The sequence below is a fragment of the Aythya ferina genome (genome assembly GCF_964211825.1).
Source record: "Aythya ferina genome assembly, chromosome: 2".
In the NCBI taxonomy this organism is placed as follows: domain Eukaryota; kingdom Metazoa; phylum Chordata; class Aves; order Anseriformes; family Anatidae; genus Aythya; species Aythya ferina.
The window spans coordinates 102,245,729-102,266,112 of NC_140297.1; the positions used below are offsets into that span (position 1 = coordinate 102,245,729).

Here is a 20,384-nt window from a genome sequence, read left to right on the forward strand (position 1 = left end):
GATAATGTGCCCTTCCTTTGGGTAAAATCTAGGTGTTTCTGTTCCAAGCAGTTGTTTCAGCCATCTGAGCTCTATAATAATAAGAGTGTGTCATAAAACCAACTATCCTCATCATATCTACTCTGTACTTTTGACCAAAACCACATGGATGTTGATGATAGGGTATGATTTTATGACATTTATGGGTATAGTATATCATATCACTATAAACTATTTTTTAGATTGATAGAAATGCCAATGAAGAAAAATAACACATTTTCTTATATGGATATCAAAAGGAAACAACAAAGAATAGTACTTGACATGAAATAAAGGCTAATTGTTAAGATAAAATTTTCACTCAAATGAACATCACTGTTACTGCATTCATTCACTCTTTCATATGAGTACATGTATTTCATCACGATATTTTTCTGTTTGTTTTATAAGAACTGAATGTGCTCTGACAGGTTTTTTTCTATTGTCTTTGCTAGAATTCTGTTGCACAGTTATGGCCTTTCCTAACACAGTGAACAAAATTACAGTTCTATCATCTATTATATTTATACTAGAAAAAAAAAAAACGGAATACATAATTGTATTGCATGTCTCAAATGATAGGATATATGTTGGAAGTTACTATGAGTTTCTTCTTTTTGCTAGAAAATATCAATTGGAAATGGAAATAATTGAAATATTTAAGACAAAACTCATCAATTATCCATATGTTCACTGGAATCTACCTGTGTGCTAATCCCTTGAGAATGATTCCTCAAATTTGCTCACAGGTAATTTGCTCACAGACACTGTTAGTTCCTCTTGTCTGATGTCAGTATTTAACATCCTAGGCATGTTATATGAAATCCTGAAAATGACAAAGATGTTGTCACTAGAAAGTATAATAACAAAAGACTGTACAAATCCTTCTGAAAAGTAGTTCAAAACTGGTTTTGGTTGTTGGTGTTGTTAAAATAAATACTAGGTAAAGAACATGAATGTAATCAAAGTGTGAAAGTATCAAGTAAAAGGACATTCCTAAAAGTGATCTTATTTTAACATATTAAAACCAGTGATGTCAGCATAAGCCTAGCTGAATACAGATGTAGAATTCAGTTAGTTTATGCATGTAGTGTGATAAAAAAGGCTATGGGCAGATCTATGTTACAAGAAAGAATAGTTTTCAAAGTTAAAATTAGCTGTGAGTAAACATTCCTATAATTTGTTAAATTAATTTTATTTGTAAAATAAATAAATAAATTTGAGTCAAATGACTGAAGTATATCCATAGAATATGTATTTTTTTCTCTAAATAAATGTGTGTTTTTCTCTAAATAAATAAATGTATTATGTGTTTCTTTCTCTAAATAAAACACTTCAGAAATGAATCTTTATTACTAACTGTTGATAGTGTGTTGGATTATACTGATTGTGCCTCTCAAAATACTGAAAATATGGTATTATTTGTGTTTACCCTCTCATAACATAATGTCAAAAAAGTAATGTCTGCCAAAAAAAAGTTTGGAAGATTTGAATTTAAACTTCTAAATTACTGGAAGAATTTTAGTTATAATTTTTAATAAACAAAACCTTCTGTTAAAATGGAACTAAAGAGTGTCTTTAAAAAGCTTATTTCTTTTTTTGGTCACAGATCTACTTTATACATACATGCAAAAAAATAGTTAATATTTACATAGTGGATGAACATCTCTGTCTTCCTTTTCCTAGAAACTACAGTTATAATTCAGAACATGTTTTCTATTTTCAGCATGACTTTGGTTTGTAGAATTGTTAATTTAATTTCAGTATAGAGATACTATGCTTCTAGAAGCATTATATATACAGATAGATTTGACAGATAAAACACATAATCATTGTTCTTGCCAGAAGGCAGAACATACGTTTCTGTTCCTTCCATCCTGGAAAAGGCTATATATTATTGTCACTACAGTGCTTTTATTAACATTCCAGGGCAGAGAACAAAAAGTTTCATTTTTTTGAGTCACTGCAAAATATAACCTCTCCTTCTTTTTCTCTCTCTATTTTCAATAGGACTACAAGGGCTCACAATATTAAACACATTCCTTCTTCTAGGTAAAATAAATGATAGACTACCGCAGCCCTGCGACAGTTTGATCAAAACATAAAGGTACTTGTTAGTAACTATAAGATGAGCAGTAGATACAATGTACAGTTTCTAAGCAATTAGCAATCAAAAGAGAAGAGTTTCATGCATTTCCTCTTTCTCCTCAGATGCTAAGCCACAGATCCAAGCAAACTCTCCAGCCATGTAAATATAGCTGCTATTCAAAAGAAGCTTAAATTTTGGCACATAGCTTCTTAGGTGGGAGGGACCCAACATAATACTGATTATTCACTTCTTGAAAACTCTTTACAGAAGAAAATTCTCAAAAACATCCTCCCACTGCCACCTCCCCTTCCTTCCCATCCTGAGGTATCTCAGCTACTTCTGGCTTCTTGAATTAACTCAGATTTTTCAGTAAAATGATGAAACTGACAATTCACATTAGTGAAACAAGTATTAGTAGTAAAAAAAATGTAACTGTAAAACAGTTAAGAAAAATATTTATTGCAGAGTCATTATAAGAAATTAAGACATAATTAATTTGATTTCAGAATTGCACATTAGTTAATATTTTATGAATAATATTCTTTATCCCAATCATATACTTAAAACTACAATGGTGATTATATATAACGTTTCTTCAAATCACCCTATTTCTCAGTGTGACAAAAAAATAGTCTTAGAGATAAGCAGGTTATTCCCAATAATTTCCATGGGAAGTATCTACCAGAAGGATGAACAAATTGTATTATCTGTGCCAGCTCAACAATGCAGCTTCACTGCATAAGCTATGAGAGCTGAGAAAAGGATTTATTAAAAGCTTAGAGTGAGGCAAAGAAAAATGTTATTGCAGAAACAAAGTATTAAAAAAAAAAGAAAGAAAGAAAGAAAGAAAGAAACCTAATTTTCAAAATGTCCAGATTTTCATGGCCATAGTCCATATAGAAAGGACAGGCATAGGTATCTGGAACTATTCGCATTGTTTTTATGAAACCTTGCCCTGACACCTGGACTCGAGGATTGAGGGCTTTTTTGCAAAATCTAAAATACTTCCTATAATGACACTATACTCATAGCTTTTGGGAATTTAAGGCACTTACTTTTCCAGGATTCACATACTTACAGTGAACAGAGGGAGTCACACCTTCAGCTTATGTTAGCAGCTGTAATCATACCACTATCAATGCTGACTTCTATTTAGAGACTTACACCTTCCAGGGGCTTAAGGAAACATATACCTGCAATATTAAGGAAGTAATCATCTAAATCAGAAAGGCAGACTGACTGGTTTAGGGCAATTTAAATGTTAGATTGGTCCAGAAACACTGCCTGAGTATATTATGTCTTCAAATGTGTGTGTTATTTCTTGCATCCTTGGTGATCTAATCTTTGAACACTGTCCCGAATTCCACTACTGCAGCAGCCAGGAGAAAAAAACAAAATGGAGATTTGTGTCATTGTTCTAACCTTATTATTAACATCAGTAAGGCACAGATGTATCATTCAGTCAGAGACTGAATCTAGATTAAGCCTCAGAACATGATTTTATTTACTGTGAGTAAGTAAGAACATAGAATGGAGTGTTTATGTTAGCCATATGCCTTTTCATTGGCATGATATCAGCAACAGAAGATGAGATAATACCAGATTTGATAAGTGGTATCTGGTTTGGCATAAAGTTTGCTTCAACAATGCTACCTATCAAAATATTTTGAGTAATTCCAAATCACAGAGCCATGGCATTTCTTATCAGACAGTAGGCACTTTCAAGCTAGGTTTATTGTCTTGTCAAATCACAGTCCTATTCCATGCATCAAGAGGATCATGAGCAATCAAGGGAAGAAATTAATCAAGACAGTGCTACCACTTATAATAATGTATATATCTACATTATATATCAATATCTATGCACAGATTCTGCCATTAAAAATGAGCAAGCAAACAATACAACTGTAAATAGCTTTCATTAGATTAGCACTTGAAGTTACGAAGTCTTTCAACATGACAATACTCATCAATACAATTCAATGTGGACCTGTAGCTAGACTTTCTTCTTTCTCCTTCAGTTTATTCTTCAGTATACTGATGGTCATAGCAAATATGAAAGACCTGTACTGCTTATTACCTTAGAGAAAACTCTTGTCAAAGGCATCTGCATTTCAGTCTAATGGTGCAATATTGCAATAATCATCATTCTTTCATCATCACTATCCAGAACAGCAAAGTGCTTCCTTTTCTCTTTTTTCCTGAAGTGGCTGTCATTAGGAAAGACACTTCCAGCTATCATGTGGCACTAAATGTGGCACTTCTATTACACTTCCCAGAGACACTAGATTTAGTACAGAGAAAATACTTACCAGGGATATCATTTCGCACACAGCCTTAATGGCAATGTATATATATATATATATACATATATATATATATGTTCCAAATGAAAAAAGTTTTAGCATATTAAAATGGTATATATATAATATAACAATTAAAAGCTATTTACAACTGCATTTATGATAGCAAATAGTACAGGTACACAATAGTAACATATAAAGGACAATTAACTATGGTGAAATAAACATGTTTCTGATATGTAGAATAAGAATAGAAATCTCTTTAGCAAACAAACTAGGAGGTCTCTTCATCAGAGCTAAGCTGACTCGTAACAGATTGGTATCTCACACTCCTTTCGTTTAGTCATATAACCAATGAACACTGGACCCAATTGTCACCAACTACTTGTATTTCATAGACTTTTGAGTAATAAGGAATAAATACACTTATGATCTATGAGAAATGAAAACAAAGTTATGTAGAAAAGAAGCAAGAAAAGATTTTAAGAGGAACATAATGTATAATTGGCTACTTGTGAAAGACAGATGTAACTTAAACAGGTGTAAGAAGATCTACAATATGCTGTATGCAATGTATTTTATGTCTGTGAAATCTGATAAACATAAGTAAAAATATGGATAAGTTGGCTTTCTGTTTAATTCCAATCTTCACTAAATTGTACTTTTTATCTAACAAACATTTCTGTGATGAATCAACACCTGAATGTGAGTTGGGTTCAAGGTTGCAGCTATTAAGAACCAATTACATAACACACAAACATATACATATTTGGGATATGGCATATCCTGATATATTTTTACAGTTTAGAAGAAATTTCACATTGAAAGAGTTATAACGCTGCTTCCAAAACTAACAGATGAAACTCTTCATGCTGAAATGATTATTTTATAACAAGGTTCACCTTAACATGTGCTATAATAAGGTTTGTCTTAGTATGTGAGTCTTATCTGCATTCATGTATTTCATTTTGGTCTGCATAATACTTTTTTTTTGTTTGCTTCTTCACTGTGTAGGTTTAAAAATCCTGTTAACATATTTGCATGAGATATTTGTAGAATGACTGATAAATTCATAGTCACGGGTTTTGCATTCTGATTCTGTTATTAAAACTTGAGACAAAAACAAACAAACAAACAAACAATCAACAACAAAAACCACACCACACTGCAGTTATCTGGAGAAAAAATGCTTCTTATAAATGTGTTTGGGTAAGGGATAATATAAATTTCCAATAAAATGCTATAAACTGATTCTGAACAATTTTCTCTTAGGAAAAATTCTTGACAGGTTTATAGCTTCAGTGTCCACTTCAAGAAACAGCCAATTTCAAACAGTGTCTACTAAAATTGTACATACACCCTAGTACTACAGTTTAAGAACAGTGATTGGCTGCCAGATGAGAGGTGCCACAATAATTGTGAGATTTGAATGATTATTCCCTAGGCTGGTGAAAACTGTTAACACTGTGTAAAGTGTCAGTCTGTCATACTACCTCTAAGGAGAAGGTAATTTATTCCTCTGAGGTCAGCAAAGACAGAGTTCAAAACTAATTCTCTCTTGTCACTTCTGGATTAAAAACAACATTTGCAAGTAGCAGGCCACTACTCACTGGCTTTAGAGCTCCTACTGGCTAAAAGCTGTTTTCAGTGAAATAATGGCATCCTCCTACTGTTGAGGTCAAATATTGCTTTAATGACAAGAGTAATGGTGTAGACTCTTTCTCTAGGTATTAACCTATGCTGCAACAATATATGTGGTGGGAAAATTTCATACTATATGATGGTAATAATGATGGCTTTACTGAACCATTTCCACAGTTCCATTGACTTTCTCAGTTTACTTTTTTGTCTGATCACATTTGCAATGTAACTAAATTTAAAAAGAGAATCTCCTTCATACAGATGACTTCTGAGTCCACAGCAAACATACAGATATTTTATCACAGAAAATTAATCTACATTTCCTTATAAAAATCTAGCAGAGGTCCATGGCCATCAGAATAAAGATGACCTTCAGTCAAAAAGGCCCTACATAATCGTAGAGGTCACTGAAGAAATGCTCAACAGTGTTTATGCCACAGTGAACTTCGGACATAAGTTATAAGGAAGGGTTTTGTCTTCTGTAGGTGAGCAGATTTTTTTAAATTATTTATTTATTTATTTATTTATTGAAGAACAAGGATAACTTGCAGCAGCTCAGGACAAATGCCTTAACAGTAAATTCTCTTTCTTGTTATGAAGGTTTTCTCTTGCATGTTGCATGGTTTTGAATATTTAGACAAGGAAAATGAGTAAGCATCTTATATTCATATCAATGATACCATTTAAATTTTCTGTACATTTTCCTTTTTCATAGTAGCTATACACTAGCATAATATCATTCATGTCCCTGATAATGTTCCTGATTTACTGCAGCATAAGCAAAAAAATTACCACCACCACCACCACCAACAAATAAACAGTCACACCTTGAAGATAACAGCTTAAATTGTCTCCCTCTTTGGTATTTTATTATATAATAAACACCACTGCAAAATTTGTCGCTTGTTCCCACAGTTCAATACAAGATTTGAAGTACGGCTAAGGTAATAAGAGTATATGAAGAGTCACTGTAAGCCTTTCTTTATATTTCTTCTGTCCTAAGACACCTTGGTGCTGGCCCAATCCATGAGAATAAATGCTGGTAAGCAAATCAAGAAATCATACAAAATGATAAAGAAGCTCAAGAAAAAAAAAAAAATCCTCATTCTTATACAAGATGAATAGAAGATCAATGGTCTTAAAGTACTGCGGTCACCAGCATTGAGAAGAGACCTTCTTCCAGCTGCACTACAGAGTCAAAATAGGTTATTGGTGCATATATTATGACTGAAAAAATCACACACTGGTACAGATAATGCTCAGTACTTGCCATCCCTGCCCCCCTGCAGTTACTTGTTAAAAACAAGCTGTCTTAATTAATATATGACAACAGTTAAGGAGAAAAACAAGACTGTTCAGAAACAGATTCATAGAAAAGCACTACAACAGATTGACACTTACACCAAAATGCACATACTTGATCAGAGGAAAGTGTTTCTATAAGAGGCATGGAAGGGATAAAAAACGGCTAAGCTATTTCTCAGAATTAAATACCTGCTCTGATGAATGGGGAATAATGAGACAGTTGACAAGACCAAATATAATACACTTCCATTTCCTAACCCATAACAGGTTATCTTTTCCATCATAAAATGCTCGTGACATCAAATGTTTAGTAATGATAGACTGTCATCTCACAAAGCTCTGCAAAACTGCTGAGACACCCTGGAAAAATCTAACAGTAATAATGGATAAAATCAAATGACCAGTCTGTCAACAATCATTCAATCAAATAGATTTATAAAAATTACAATGAAAATAGGCTTTTTCAAATTTATGTTTAAGCTTCAACATTTATGTAAGCTCTGAACCCTATTTTCAGCAAGAGCATTGCTTGACAATATTTCTGAAACCTGGGATCTGCACATGTGGAGCAGAGACATAAAGCATAGTTGGGTACCTGCATTCCTGATCTCATGCCATCAATTAATGACCAAGAAACCAGGAAATATGACAACTCTCCATTAGATGTCATATAGACAACATACAGAAACCGTATTTAAAAGCAAGAATTGTTCTTATTTTAGCAAAAATATAGGACAGTATATGAGCACAGAAGTTCTACTTCGGCATGTTAGCAACAGATATTTAAGAAGAAAACATTTTGTTATTGTTATCTATTTATACACATATATGGAAAGGTAGCAAAATGAGGTGAAAATGAAAACTTGCTTGATGCAGTTTTCACTAGCTTCAATGAAAAGACACCATAATAAGATTTTATTTTATTTTATTTTATTTTATTTTATTTTATTTTATTTTATTTTATTTTATTTTATTTTATTTTATTTTATTTTATTTTATTTTATTTTTATTTATTTTTTTTTTTTTTACAGACACAGTACAGAAGAGAATAAATCTGTCCTGGTTAATTAGTAAAAAGTGGGAAGAATGAGCAACACTGAAAACAGGGGAAGAATATTCTTCTTGGAAACTGAAAACAAACAGCTGATCAAAATCCTCTTAATAATATTTGGTTCCAAAACAAACAAACAAACAAACAAACAAACAAAAAAAAAACAAAAACAAAAACAAAAACAAAAAACAACCACCCACATTACTACTATTGTCAGGCCATTGTACTTTTCACAGATACCTAATTCTCAGCTAAGTGTTCTGGTAAGAAAGTAAATGTTTTACTGTGAGTGCATGATAATACTGACTATAAGTAAGTTGTGCCTGTCTGTTTAGGTCAGCTTATATCAAGGACACATGGAAACAGTCTGAGGTGGCTATACAGGGATCAGCTGAGTTTGTAGAGCAAAAAGGATTACTGGCAGCAGTAGCTCCTACCAAGTATTGTCCATCAAGACAGAGGGTTAGGGAAGAACCTGTTTGTTATCCTGAATGGGGACGAAACTGAAAGACAGATGAGAGGCAAAGAGAAGATGCGTCCTCAGCTCTGCCAGCACAGGGGTCAAGCCATGCCTCCCCCATCCAGGCTGCTGCCTGGAGAAGACTGGAGAAGCAGGTACCAGACCTGGATTTTCTCCACTTGGGCTGGGCTGAGGCATTGGGCTGATGGGACTCTGCTAGGAACTCTGCTGTTCATATTCTGTTATGTTGCATGCACTAGCAGTTCAGAGAAAACTAATGTACAGTCCCATCGCATGTGAACTTGGCCTAGCAGCAACAACATTAATATGAAGTCACTAATGATAGTAGTAAAGATATTTTCATTTCACCCTCATTTTCCAATTGAGGCATTTGCTGCTGAACAGCAAAACATGTACCACTCATGACTTTACTTCTCTGGTCTGTTAGCATAGGTATGGCTTTATCATACAGTGCTCTGCTACTTCATGCTGAATATGCATGTGGACATATCTGATCACAGGTAGGGAAGGACAGTGCCTTTGATATTTGTAATGTAAATGCCAAATCACCAAGCAGCTAACTCCACCGTTCCTCTCATTTATACCAAATCCTGTCACTTTTCAATCTATCCCAGTTTGGTTGTGCATTTTTCTCTGTTTAATGTAAGAATATTTTGTGTGCTCTTGAAGTCAGAGCTACAAAATACCCTCTCAATAGACATTTTCATAGAATTTGGAAAGATAAACAAGTATCCAGCAGCTAAACAGCAAACTTACTTCTTGTATTCAAACGTGGAGCTACAAGGAGTTGGCAGACCAGCTTTGGAAAGGATGAAAAGCTTTCACTTCAGTGAAATCTTTTTAACTCTGCATTGGGAGGAAATTCCTATTATTCACAGTTCTTCGTTCTGTGAAAATTATCATAGTGTCTTACAACATATCATTCTGATCTAATAAAAGGTTGGCAGGACATAAGTATTCACCAAGATGAAAAGGCTTTTTTTTTTTTTTTTTTTTTAACAAATAGACATTCTAAGATACTTTTTTGAACATGTCTTTTTTCCTCTACTGAATAATGCTGTGATTTTTTTAATCAGTTCTGCACAGCTAAAATTCACTATGGAGTTATAAAGAACATATTCTTATGGCTCGATTAAACTGAACATAGTGGGTAGAGTGTCCATTATGCTTAAATTGAAAATTCTTACCATGAAATAAATAGTCTTCACTAATATCAGACTCTGTGTTGTGTGCTACAAATATTGTCACCATAATATTGTTGCAGATTAATAAGGTGGGATACATAAGATGGACAATCTCACTGAAACGTTATATTAATATATTTGAGATCTTGCAATGCTCTTTCTATAGCAAATATATTGCAAACTTCACAACAAACAATTAACAGGCAGGTCAATGTTATGTCACTTTAGACAAACAGATAAATAGATATTTATATGATGTCATTTTAACTCATAAACATTGGGATGTGAAGGGGGTATTATATCTTTTTCTATTTAAACACAATCAATGGTATTTGATATCCCTGTGAATCCTATTCTCATTATTGTAGGCAAAGCTGATATTATTAATGTTCCCACACTCATCCAATTATACAGCCTATTTTCAAAACCCACACTGTTTTTAGATTATAGCAATTCTTGTGAACATGTTCTGTAGAGGTGTCAATTATAATCATTTCACATTATTTGAAATAATTACTGAAAGATAAAGAAGTGCAAACAATTCCTGCAAATAGGAACTAAAGAAAATACATCTTTTTTGCTCAGGTATTTTTTTCTTAAGTATGCAGGGCATGGTTGTCTTTTTTTTTTTTTTTTTTTTTTTTTTTTTTTAAGGGGGCTTAATGCATTCATGATTTTGAGTAATAGTTAGACTAGAAAATAGGGTTTTTCAGCATAGAAATATTTTCAATTTATTTGAAATTACAAAAATGAGATATTAAGCCTACCGACAATCTTATTGATAGTAGGTAAACACAATAGAAAAAAAAGCCAGGTAAAGTGCAATACCACCCTGCTTGGAGCTCGCAGGAAATATGTTGCAACCACTCCCAGCTGCTGTACTTTGTCTGGATTCCAGGATGCTGCTGCCTGTGTTGCTTGAACCGGTTCCGGTGTAATTACATACTTAACACAAAATAGTTTTAGCTAGAAAAGTCTGGATTTATTGGTGAAAAGATTTAATAGAAAAAAAAGCAGTTTTCACAAAGTTGACCTTTGCCAAATAATTCAATTTTCTCTTCAAAATAACATGGTTAACCTTTCTTGTTCAGACAATCCAATGCCAGCTGACAATTAGCATCCATGGAGCTGGTTACATCTATTCTCCCACAGCACATGTTCTTTTTCTGAGCTACAGGTCTCATGACACAATGAAGGTCCTGGAATTTTATCACACAACAGAGATAAAATGACTGCAGCAGTCCAGCTTCAGTCAGGAGTATACGTGTTTTCTTGAGCTAATTCACACTAAAAATTCCTGGGTTTGGTTAAATTAAGCTAGGACCAAAGCTTAATTTACTTCTCATACTGAGTGAGAAGCTAGTGTTATTAATGAAATCATTAACCTAAGATATAAAAAGAGATTTATAACTAAAAAATTCTGTAGTTGGTACTAAAAACATTTTTTTTTTCCTTGAGTAGAAAAGGCAATCGTTAGATTTAACTACTTTCCATAAACTGTTCAAGCTTTCAGTTGTAACCTCACAGTACAGTGACTCCTGAGCTTTCTGGTCTAACACAAAATAACTTTGCTGATGAGTGATCTCACTGGAGGACCATATATTGAGAGAAAGTGCATTACAACAAAGGCCTTAAAGTAAACCAGAACTTCTGAATTTGACAACGGAATATACTTTATTAATCATTTTTGGCATTCCACCTGTTTTTTATGTCTTGTAACCATAAGAACCTCTTAAGCTATTTACCAGAGTGAAAAGGAGTGTGTTAAGATACTCTCTACAGCAGGTCAGTAATGCGCTTATTTAGCTATAGCAATCATTGTAAAACAAAATGAGGTCCTTCTTTACTAGTTTCTGAGTAGGACATTTCCCATTTCCAATATGACATTTTAAAGTCAGCTTAGTGATGCACTATTTTGCACAGAACTTCAAAGCTCAGAAGAAAAAGTTTTAATCTTCAGTGTAAGACTTAAGAAGCCACATAATATAGTCATTTTAAATAATGTAGCTCTCACACATTCTCTACTCAGTATCTTGTTTCAGGTGTCCTTTATTCATATTTCAAGTTTTATAGGCTTCATTTGCTAATGTGAAAGTCCTGATGAGATTCAGAAAAGGAAATGGGAAGGTGGCAGGATATAAAGCACGTCAGCAGCAAAGCTGCTGGTAGACACTTAGTGAAACATTACTGAACAATCAGGTTTAAATAACAGATATATTCTAACATTTTACATTATCCACATTATTCTGGCATCAAATTAGATGGGGAAATGAATTCTGTGCTCTTTTCCTGGGCATATGAACAAACAATGGAAATGGCAAAATGATGAATGTCCTTCAATTCATTTTACATGCTTTAATTTGTAGAAAATTGCAGAAGCCCACATAGGAAATTCCTGCAGGATTAGCCTAAAGAAGGCTGAACAGGATGATTCAAATCCTTCTAAATATTTAGCAACTCAAACAGTATCTAATTATTCTAAATGGCATATGAAAAGGCTACTTTGGAAAGGCTGCAAACTTTTGTATCTGGAAGAAATCTTGTGTCTGACTGTCTTTCCTTTTAAATACAAAACCTTTTACCCGAATGGGTTAACCCTACATGCTATTCTATTTAAAATATATTACAAAAAAGAGAGGAGAGCTCCTAACAAGGCCAAAGACACTGAGCAATGCAGGACTGATTTTTGAGGAGGTTTGCATTAAAGAGGAACCAGAGGTTCATTCTGTTTTGATTTGCAAAAGTTTAGTTTCCCACATTTTTAGTGTGAAATACAAAAACCAGTTTCATCAATAGCAAAATTTCTATGACTTCAGAGAGGCTACTTTTTAATCCATTATGTTTTTATTTTTCATATATACTTACAAGCTTTAATGATGCTTTTGGCCTAAAACCTGTCTCACTGAAGATTATAGTTTTATTTCTCCAAGTTCCTAACTGAGTTGAAAAATGTAGACTCTTAGCAGGAATCTTAGTGTTATTTAATCACTTTGTTATGTGCTTACTACAGAATTTGATAAGCAATTGTGATAAGCAATTTGTGTTGGAAAAAAGCATTACTGCTCTCTTTAATAGGATAACATGTAAGGTGTTACTGGTATAATTCTTATACAAACACACTCACACATGAATACCTTCATAGAAATTATTACGATTGCTTAAGTGGGTAGGTATTCATCCCTTTGTGTATGCAAATACAAAGCCAAATAAGACTCAAACACAACAGAGGTGATTGAAAGCAATTCTTTATTTTGAATTTCTTGGAGAAAGGCCAAACTGTAATTAGATTTTCTGAAAATAGTTTCCTAAGGGATTTCCATAACTGCAATACAAAAAGCTAATGTAGGTTTCCATACCAAAATTTTATTTGGCCTTGTTTGTTTAATAATATGATCATGACCATGATCAAAATTTATACTATCTGCATTCTCTACAGCAAGGTGCACAAAACTACGTTTCAGCTAGCTGAATATTCGATCTGCAATCCTTTATCATCCTAAGCAAATCTAAATGCCCAAATGGAAAATTTTAAACCATACCAAAAGTTAATATAATTAACATTTGTGGTATAAAAAGACATTCTTTTTACTTACTTCAGTTTTTAATTATTTTGTGAAACAATGCTAAATCACATGCCTGATAATAATGACTTATGAGGGTAGATACTGTTTTTTCTTCTCTAAGTGAAATTATTATAACACAGAAAGACTAGAATTTAACCTGATGGCTTTAAAAACTTTGTGATTTTCTGTGTGAAAACAATTCCCTCTCCCCTCCCATTCCCCTCCCCCTTCCCTCCCCTTTTTCATATTGTGCAGTAGGGCTTGCCACATACCCAATGTCACGTCAGGAAAAGAGGAAAGGCAGTGCACAGCAATGAAAAGACATGACTGTTTCAGCTAACAAGGGCCTATTGCACAACCTACACAGCAGCTGCAGATCACATGGCAGCTCTGCCAGACCTGCAGCACTATACTGTAAAATTTGAAATAATACTACTGGTGATGTGCTACCACTGGGAAAAGCCAACCACCAACTTGTACCTATGTATTAGATTAATTAGACAACTAAATTGCTACTTTCATCATAGTAGTGCAATCAAGAACTGAAAGAGTGCAAGGAAGACCAAATAGAAAAGGTATATAAAGAGAAACTAGTTCACCTCATTTTTAAGATATTTTGTGCAGTGTGTGTTCCTTTAACACTATTATTCACTGTTTTAATCTTTTTGGGTCTGTACATGAAGGATTTTCATAGGCAGATGGAGGATGATAAACCCAGTATCCATCTACTGAATTGCCTTTTTTTCATCTGAAATAGAGGCTCTAAAAAAAACACCCACCCCCTCCCTTCTTACTCTGCAGCATATTCATTATCAGATCAACTCACAGTACTAATTAAGTTAAATTTGACTGCTAAATAACTCCCAAAGAGCCAATTTATCTAAGGTAGTATGAGTACATGTTCATTTCTCCTTATATATCACCAGCTGTTATTAATTAAATTCTAGTCACTTCAAACTGCAAGTCTGAAATAACTGCCATTAGGCAAATACTTTTGCACTGTATTTAACAGTGAGCTTGGATGTTACTTTACTCTTATTGATAGTAATCTGAATATTGGTAGACACCATGATAGTTATTTCATTTTAGAATCTGCAAGACAATGGGAATAATGTGAAATTTTCACCTTTTTTAATGTAATATGCTTTGTAATAAACACACATGAAGTGCTGAACTGAGTTTGCTGGACTATTCTCTAAATAAAAAGTCTCCTCTCTGAAGGTGAAATATACCTTTTTAAACTCAGAGAAGACCACGGTAGCAGCAAGTGTTTTTTTTTTTTCCTCTGCAACAACTCTTCTCACCTGTCTGTTGTGCTAAGGTCAGTGTTGAGGTAATGCTTTAAATCGGCTTCCTCCCTATCCACCTTCCACCCTCATGTGTGAAGCATGTGGGCTAAGGCTTTGTTGACTAGTAGGTCTTTTCTGTGCAAAGACTATTAGTATGAACAGGTACTAGGACAAAAACATGTACTTTTTGCTCCCTTAAGCTTCTGCACAAATATACTGCATTTAATTAGCCAGAAGCATTGCAGCAGAAAGTTCAAAGAGATCTTCATTACAGATAATGAATAATATTATTGAATGTTGAAGTTTTGCAATTGGAGGCAGGGAAATTTGTCCTCAGGGTGCATTTCTTAGCCCACTGTTAAAACTGGACTGCTCTCTCCTGAAATCAGTCATTGTAGTACATGTAAGATGAATGAAAATATTAAGTTCTGAAATATTTATTAGTCCCATGTTTCAGTGGACGTGGGAATAGAATCTACCTACTTCCAAAAATCAGAATTCTTGCATTTTTAATAATACACTTCCAATAAGTTGCCTCCTGCAGATGCAGTTGGTATGCATATTGAGTATTTGATGTATCAAATTTTGCTTTTGTTTAAATTAAATTGTACTGAATTACAAAGCCCAGTTATGAGAAACAAAAGGTACAGCAGAGATAAATAATGTTCCATTTTCTCACGTCCTGCATGTCATAACACTTTCACTGTTCTTTTTCTAAAGGAAAATCTCACCAAGCATATAAGAAGAGGAACTCTAATACCTCTATAAAAATACTTTTTCCATTCTTATTGTGTTCATGAAAGATATCAGTGACATAATAATTTTTTTAAAGGTGATCTACAGGCACAACCTTTTTCACAACCAACTTCTGGAAGGTTATTATTATTTTTTCATTAGTTTTATTTAACTGTAAGTCTGTAATTATGATTAGCAGTTTACTTTGCCTTTATTGGATGGGGATGAGGAAAAACAAATGCTGTACCCTTTAATGAGTCACCTGTTGAATTCACAGCTCACCTGCTGATTTTAATTTATGTGATAATTTACAAAACAAATACATCGTGGATTTAATCTATATATTGCATGAAAGCATGTAATATGTTTTCTTGGACGGCATACTCTGGTTCTTGAGTAGTTTCTAACCTCCCATCTAAATGTAAATTGCTTATGCAAACAGCTTATTAAATGGGAATTCAAATGAAATCCTTAAACTCTTGCTCAAGGAATAAGTTTGGTACTTTTTACTTTTTTTTTTTTTTTAAGTGAAAAAATGATTTCAATTAATGTCTACATTTTAAATTTAATGATAATGTCAATTTCCTAAAAGATACAAAATAATTTCAGCTTAACAGCAGTGAATCCTCCCTATCCTCCTCCTTATGCTAATTATACCATTTAGGCAAATAGCTTAGAATCTAAATATATGAAAGAGATTTGGATACAAAAACAGATGATAGTTGTATACAGCATGTCTGTAAGTTAGTCTAATCAACAGTTCATATATACGATTCTCCGAGCAAATTCACCAAGAGTAGCTCTTTTTCCTAGAATTACTTCATTCTAATCTTGCAATTTATACAGCTACCTGATGTAGATTTAATTGGGCACCCTGAGGTTGCCCAAATCTTATTGGAAATCTACACAATCTTATTGGAAGACAAGTACTAAAGCACCCTGACATTCATTAGCTACTGAGAAACTACATTGAGCCAAATTGTCTATCTAGTATGTATGTGTAGTGATTCTTGGAATAATTTTCACCAATAGTTTACAAACTGACTAAAAGAAACCTGCTTTATGTAAATTTGGGAATCCTGCTGCAGTTCCTGACAATTGATAAAATGAAATGGAGAGAAAACCAGTGCAAATAAAAAGCAAACTACATGAATTGTGGTAAAGTGGAAAGAAGTTAATAGTCATGGCATGTACTTAAAAGGAACTTGCCTTGTAAACTGTAGATTTCTCCAACGCTGTTCTGCCGAGTGATATGATGCCAATATGCACTTCGAGGAAGTGAGATTGACTTGGATAATGTCATTGGTTCAGACAGACTGGTCTGGAGCTAAAAAAGAAATCAAACATAAGGGAAAGATCACACATAAGTATACTTGATAGATAAATATTGAAACCATAAATTGAAGCAATGCTGTTATGAAGACACTATTTGCTGAATTACCACAGGTTTTCTACTATCATTTAAAATGCACTGTAAGCATGGGCATTCCGAATGCTCAGAAAAATGGATGCAGAAGTATACTTTGCTATACAGGTTTGCTAGCAAAATTTAATATTAGCACGTAAGAGTATGTCCTTATTTGTCAATGGCTATTCTTACCACCACTGGAATTTTGTTTTCTTCTTTAACTTTACTATAGTGATGCATTAGTATATGCCTGAAATCTTAAAACCCTCTATAATCACATTTATTTGTTGTCATGTAACGTGCATATTGGATTGCCTATCCAGAAAGATGTTAAAAAAGAATCTGAGACAACCGGCAGATAATTAGCAACGAAGGGTCATTAGTCCCATAACCCTCCATTTAAGTAGAGGCATTTCATTACCAGTACCAGGCTACAATCTCAAGAGCAAATTTCCCAGTCTTGGGGACTTTATGTAACTGAAGGCATGAATTACATGATAAGTGTTCACATCTACAAGAGCTACAGCACAGAAACCTGACAGGAGGAATGTAAACTTTAATAACGACAGTTCTGTCTCCAAAACAGATGTGAAATGAGCTGTGGAAGAAAGACAAGACTAGGCTATAGGAAACAGAAACAATGACAGAGCCTTTTTCATGCTGATAATACACCTGATAATGTTTTGGATATGTCTGTGTACCTTACACTTTCTCCAGATAGAAGAAAATAAAATTTATCTGCAAAAATTGTGTATCTCTGGCTTTACAGAAAAAATATAAAATTTGTGGGATCTAACAAATCATTGTATCTGTGGAGCATGTCATTTCTTCAGATGTCTGGAAGGAACAGCACTGAATGGATCAATTGCATGTAAAGATTTAGAGAAAAAAAATCCTTAATTTCAGGAGCAGGACCAGTATGGTGAGGGTGGTAGTCTGAAATGGTAAGCCACATTTTCAGAGAGTCCGTCTATACAGCAGAAGGTATTCATGGTTTAGATCGCTTATTGCAGGCTAATGATTAATTCCTAGAGATTCCTCTTTCAGAATCATAATCCAAAATTCAAAAAGCCATTTTTATGCATACAATCATATGATAATCTGTAATACTAATTAAAAACATACAAACAAAAACAAATAAACCAACAAATACGTGGCTTGTTTAGAAACAATATTTACCCAAAGATTTATAATTATTTCATCTTTGAGAATTAATATTCATTGACGTGTGGTGAATATTTCGATCTCTGTTCAATCTATAGCAATTACGTTATTTATTTATTTTTTTTTTCTTGAGAATTATCATCAGAATTAATCCCTTTCTATAGCTAATGTCTTCACAGCTCATTTATAGCCAGTATTTCATTTCATTTGTCAGTGCTGCAGATCATCACTACAAGCTATTCAATATGAAGTAAAGACTGTGAAGAAACAATTCAACCATTAAGAGAAGTTCAAAAGCTTGATCTATTTTGGGGAGATTGGGAAGTTTAAGTTTTTCAGTGTACAGAAGTTCCTTTATTGTGGAGATCAAGGCAATATCAAACCTTCTAAGAATTACTGTTTCATTTTAGCAAGAGTAACAAAGGTAATTTTGTTGATTTAGAAAAATAAAACATCATGTAACTTCAGTACATGGATGATTTATTCAGAATTTAAAGGTAAACTTCAGTCTAGGCAATGGGCAAAACTCATTATTATGCATTACGAACAAATTCTAGTAAAGAGAACTGCTTTGACTATGGTTCATTGTCTCAAAGATAAATCTATGGGATGAACTGAAATAGTTAAAGCTATTTTTTTTATTCATGATCTGAGGTGATTAATGGCCTGATCTGACCAACACTGATGCAGAACAGACGCGAATATTAAAGCTGTGAAAGAATTAAAAAAAAATCATTCTTATTTTAAATTAAAATAAGAAATGCTGTAGTACATTGTGAGCATTCACAATATTTTGTTTCCTCAGATTCTCTAATTAAAGAACAACTTCTGATATCACCTTTTGGGAAAAAAAGTATCACTATATGCTAAACACAATATGGTCTGAAGAACTAGATTTCTTTGGGGACACCATAGAGAGAAAAAACAATTTATATTTTATGAAAATACTATCCTCAGAAAACAAACAAACAAAACACCAAAAAAAAAGTAAAATACAGTCAGTTTTGTTTTTAATTTGATACCTTAAAATATAAACATAAACATACAGAATTCAAGACCTTAATATCTTGTCAGTAATATGAAGGATGATAATCTCATTGTACATTGTACATCTCATTTGTCCATGAAGTTATTTTTACTAATTGTTAGGTCATTATTAACTACAGTGTATATTTTTATAATTTTTATGAATAAAATTAACTTATTGGTCAAATGTACGAGACAATGATAGGAGGCTTACTCCTACAAACTGGTGTTTGCAAAAATATTGCTATGTTCAAAGGAAAATGGATAATCAGCTGTCAGAAACCTACTTTCTGTACAGAACATCTTATGTGCTAGCCTGTGGGTGTTTCAAATAAAAAACTTTGGAAACAAAGGGGAAGAAAACAAACATCTAAACATACATACAATCAACTATTCATGTATAATTACATAGATTTTTTGCTATATGAATAATATAGCAAATAATACAGGTTAAACAAGAATTGAATGTACAAAGATCTACTATTTCAAAACTCTTTTTACCAGAAGTGTAAATGAACATTGTTAGTTAACAATGTCAAAAACAAGCATTTTACAGATCATGGAAGGTGAACCAGAACTGCTAATTTGTAACATAATTAGTCTCTCAGGTTTGAGACTTGCTCTCCAGCCCAGTGGAAGAGATCACTCTGGGTAAATTTAGAGACCTCATCCTAGATATTCTTCTTCCTTTTCATCTTCTTACTATGCCTCAGAAAACATCAAACCAAACCAAACCAAAACTGAATTGTCCTCAACCTTTATCTGATTCATCTAACTCAAACAGAAAACATGTCCTTACAGGAGAAATCAAGCAAAAAAACTCTAATTTTTCTCTTTTCTCTAAAATTGTAGCCCATCAGTTTCCTACACAGATTTATTTCTGTCCTTGACTTAACAATATAGCAATTCAAAAATATCTTAAAAAATTATGTCAGCTGTGTCCTTAGGCTTATTTTCCAATTACAGAATTAAATCAATATCTCTGAGTATGGAGGCCAAAGTTCTGTTGTTGTTTCCCACTCTAGCACATTCTCAGGAGCTGGCAAAACAGGCTCAGACACATTAGCATTAACTCTTCAGAAAGGAAGGGCCCATAACAGCAGAAGTAGTACAATCACATAGAAGAA

The 20,384-nt window shown here is 33.3% G+C and overlaps 1 protein-coding gene across 2 annotated transcripts in view; it reads right to left on the reverse strand.

The window, feature by feature from the left end:
* The window catches only part of DOK6 (docking protein 6), a 246,417-nt gene that overhangs the window by 26,267 nt on the left and 199,766 nt on the right, over nucleotides 1–20,384 (reverse strand). For both annotated transcript variants that reach the window (XM_084511406.1, XM_084511407.1), the window contains exon 7: nucleotides 16,869–16,986. In XM_084511406.1, the coding sequence (XP_084367532.1) occupies nucleotides 16,869–16,986 (118 nt within the window). The remainder of the gene's footprint in view (nucleotides 1–16,868; nucleotides 16,987–20,384) is intronic.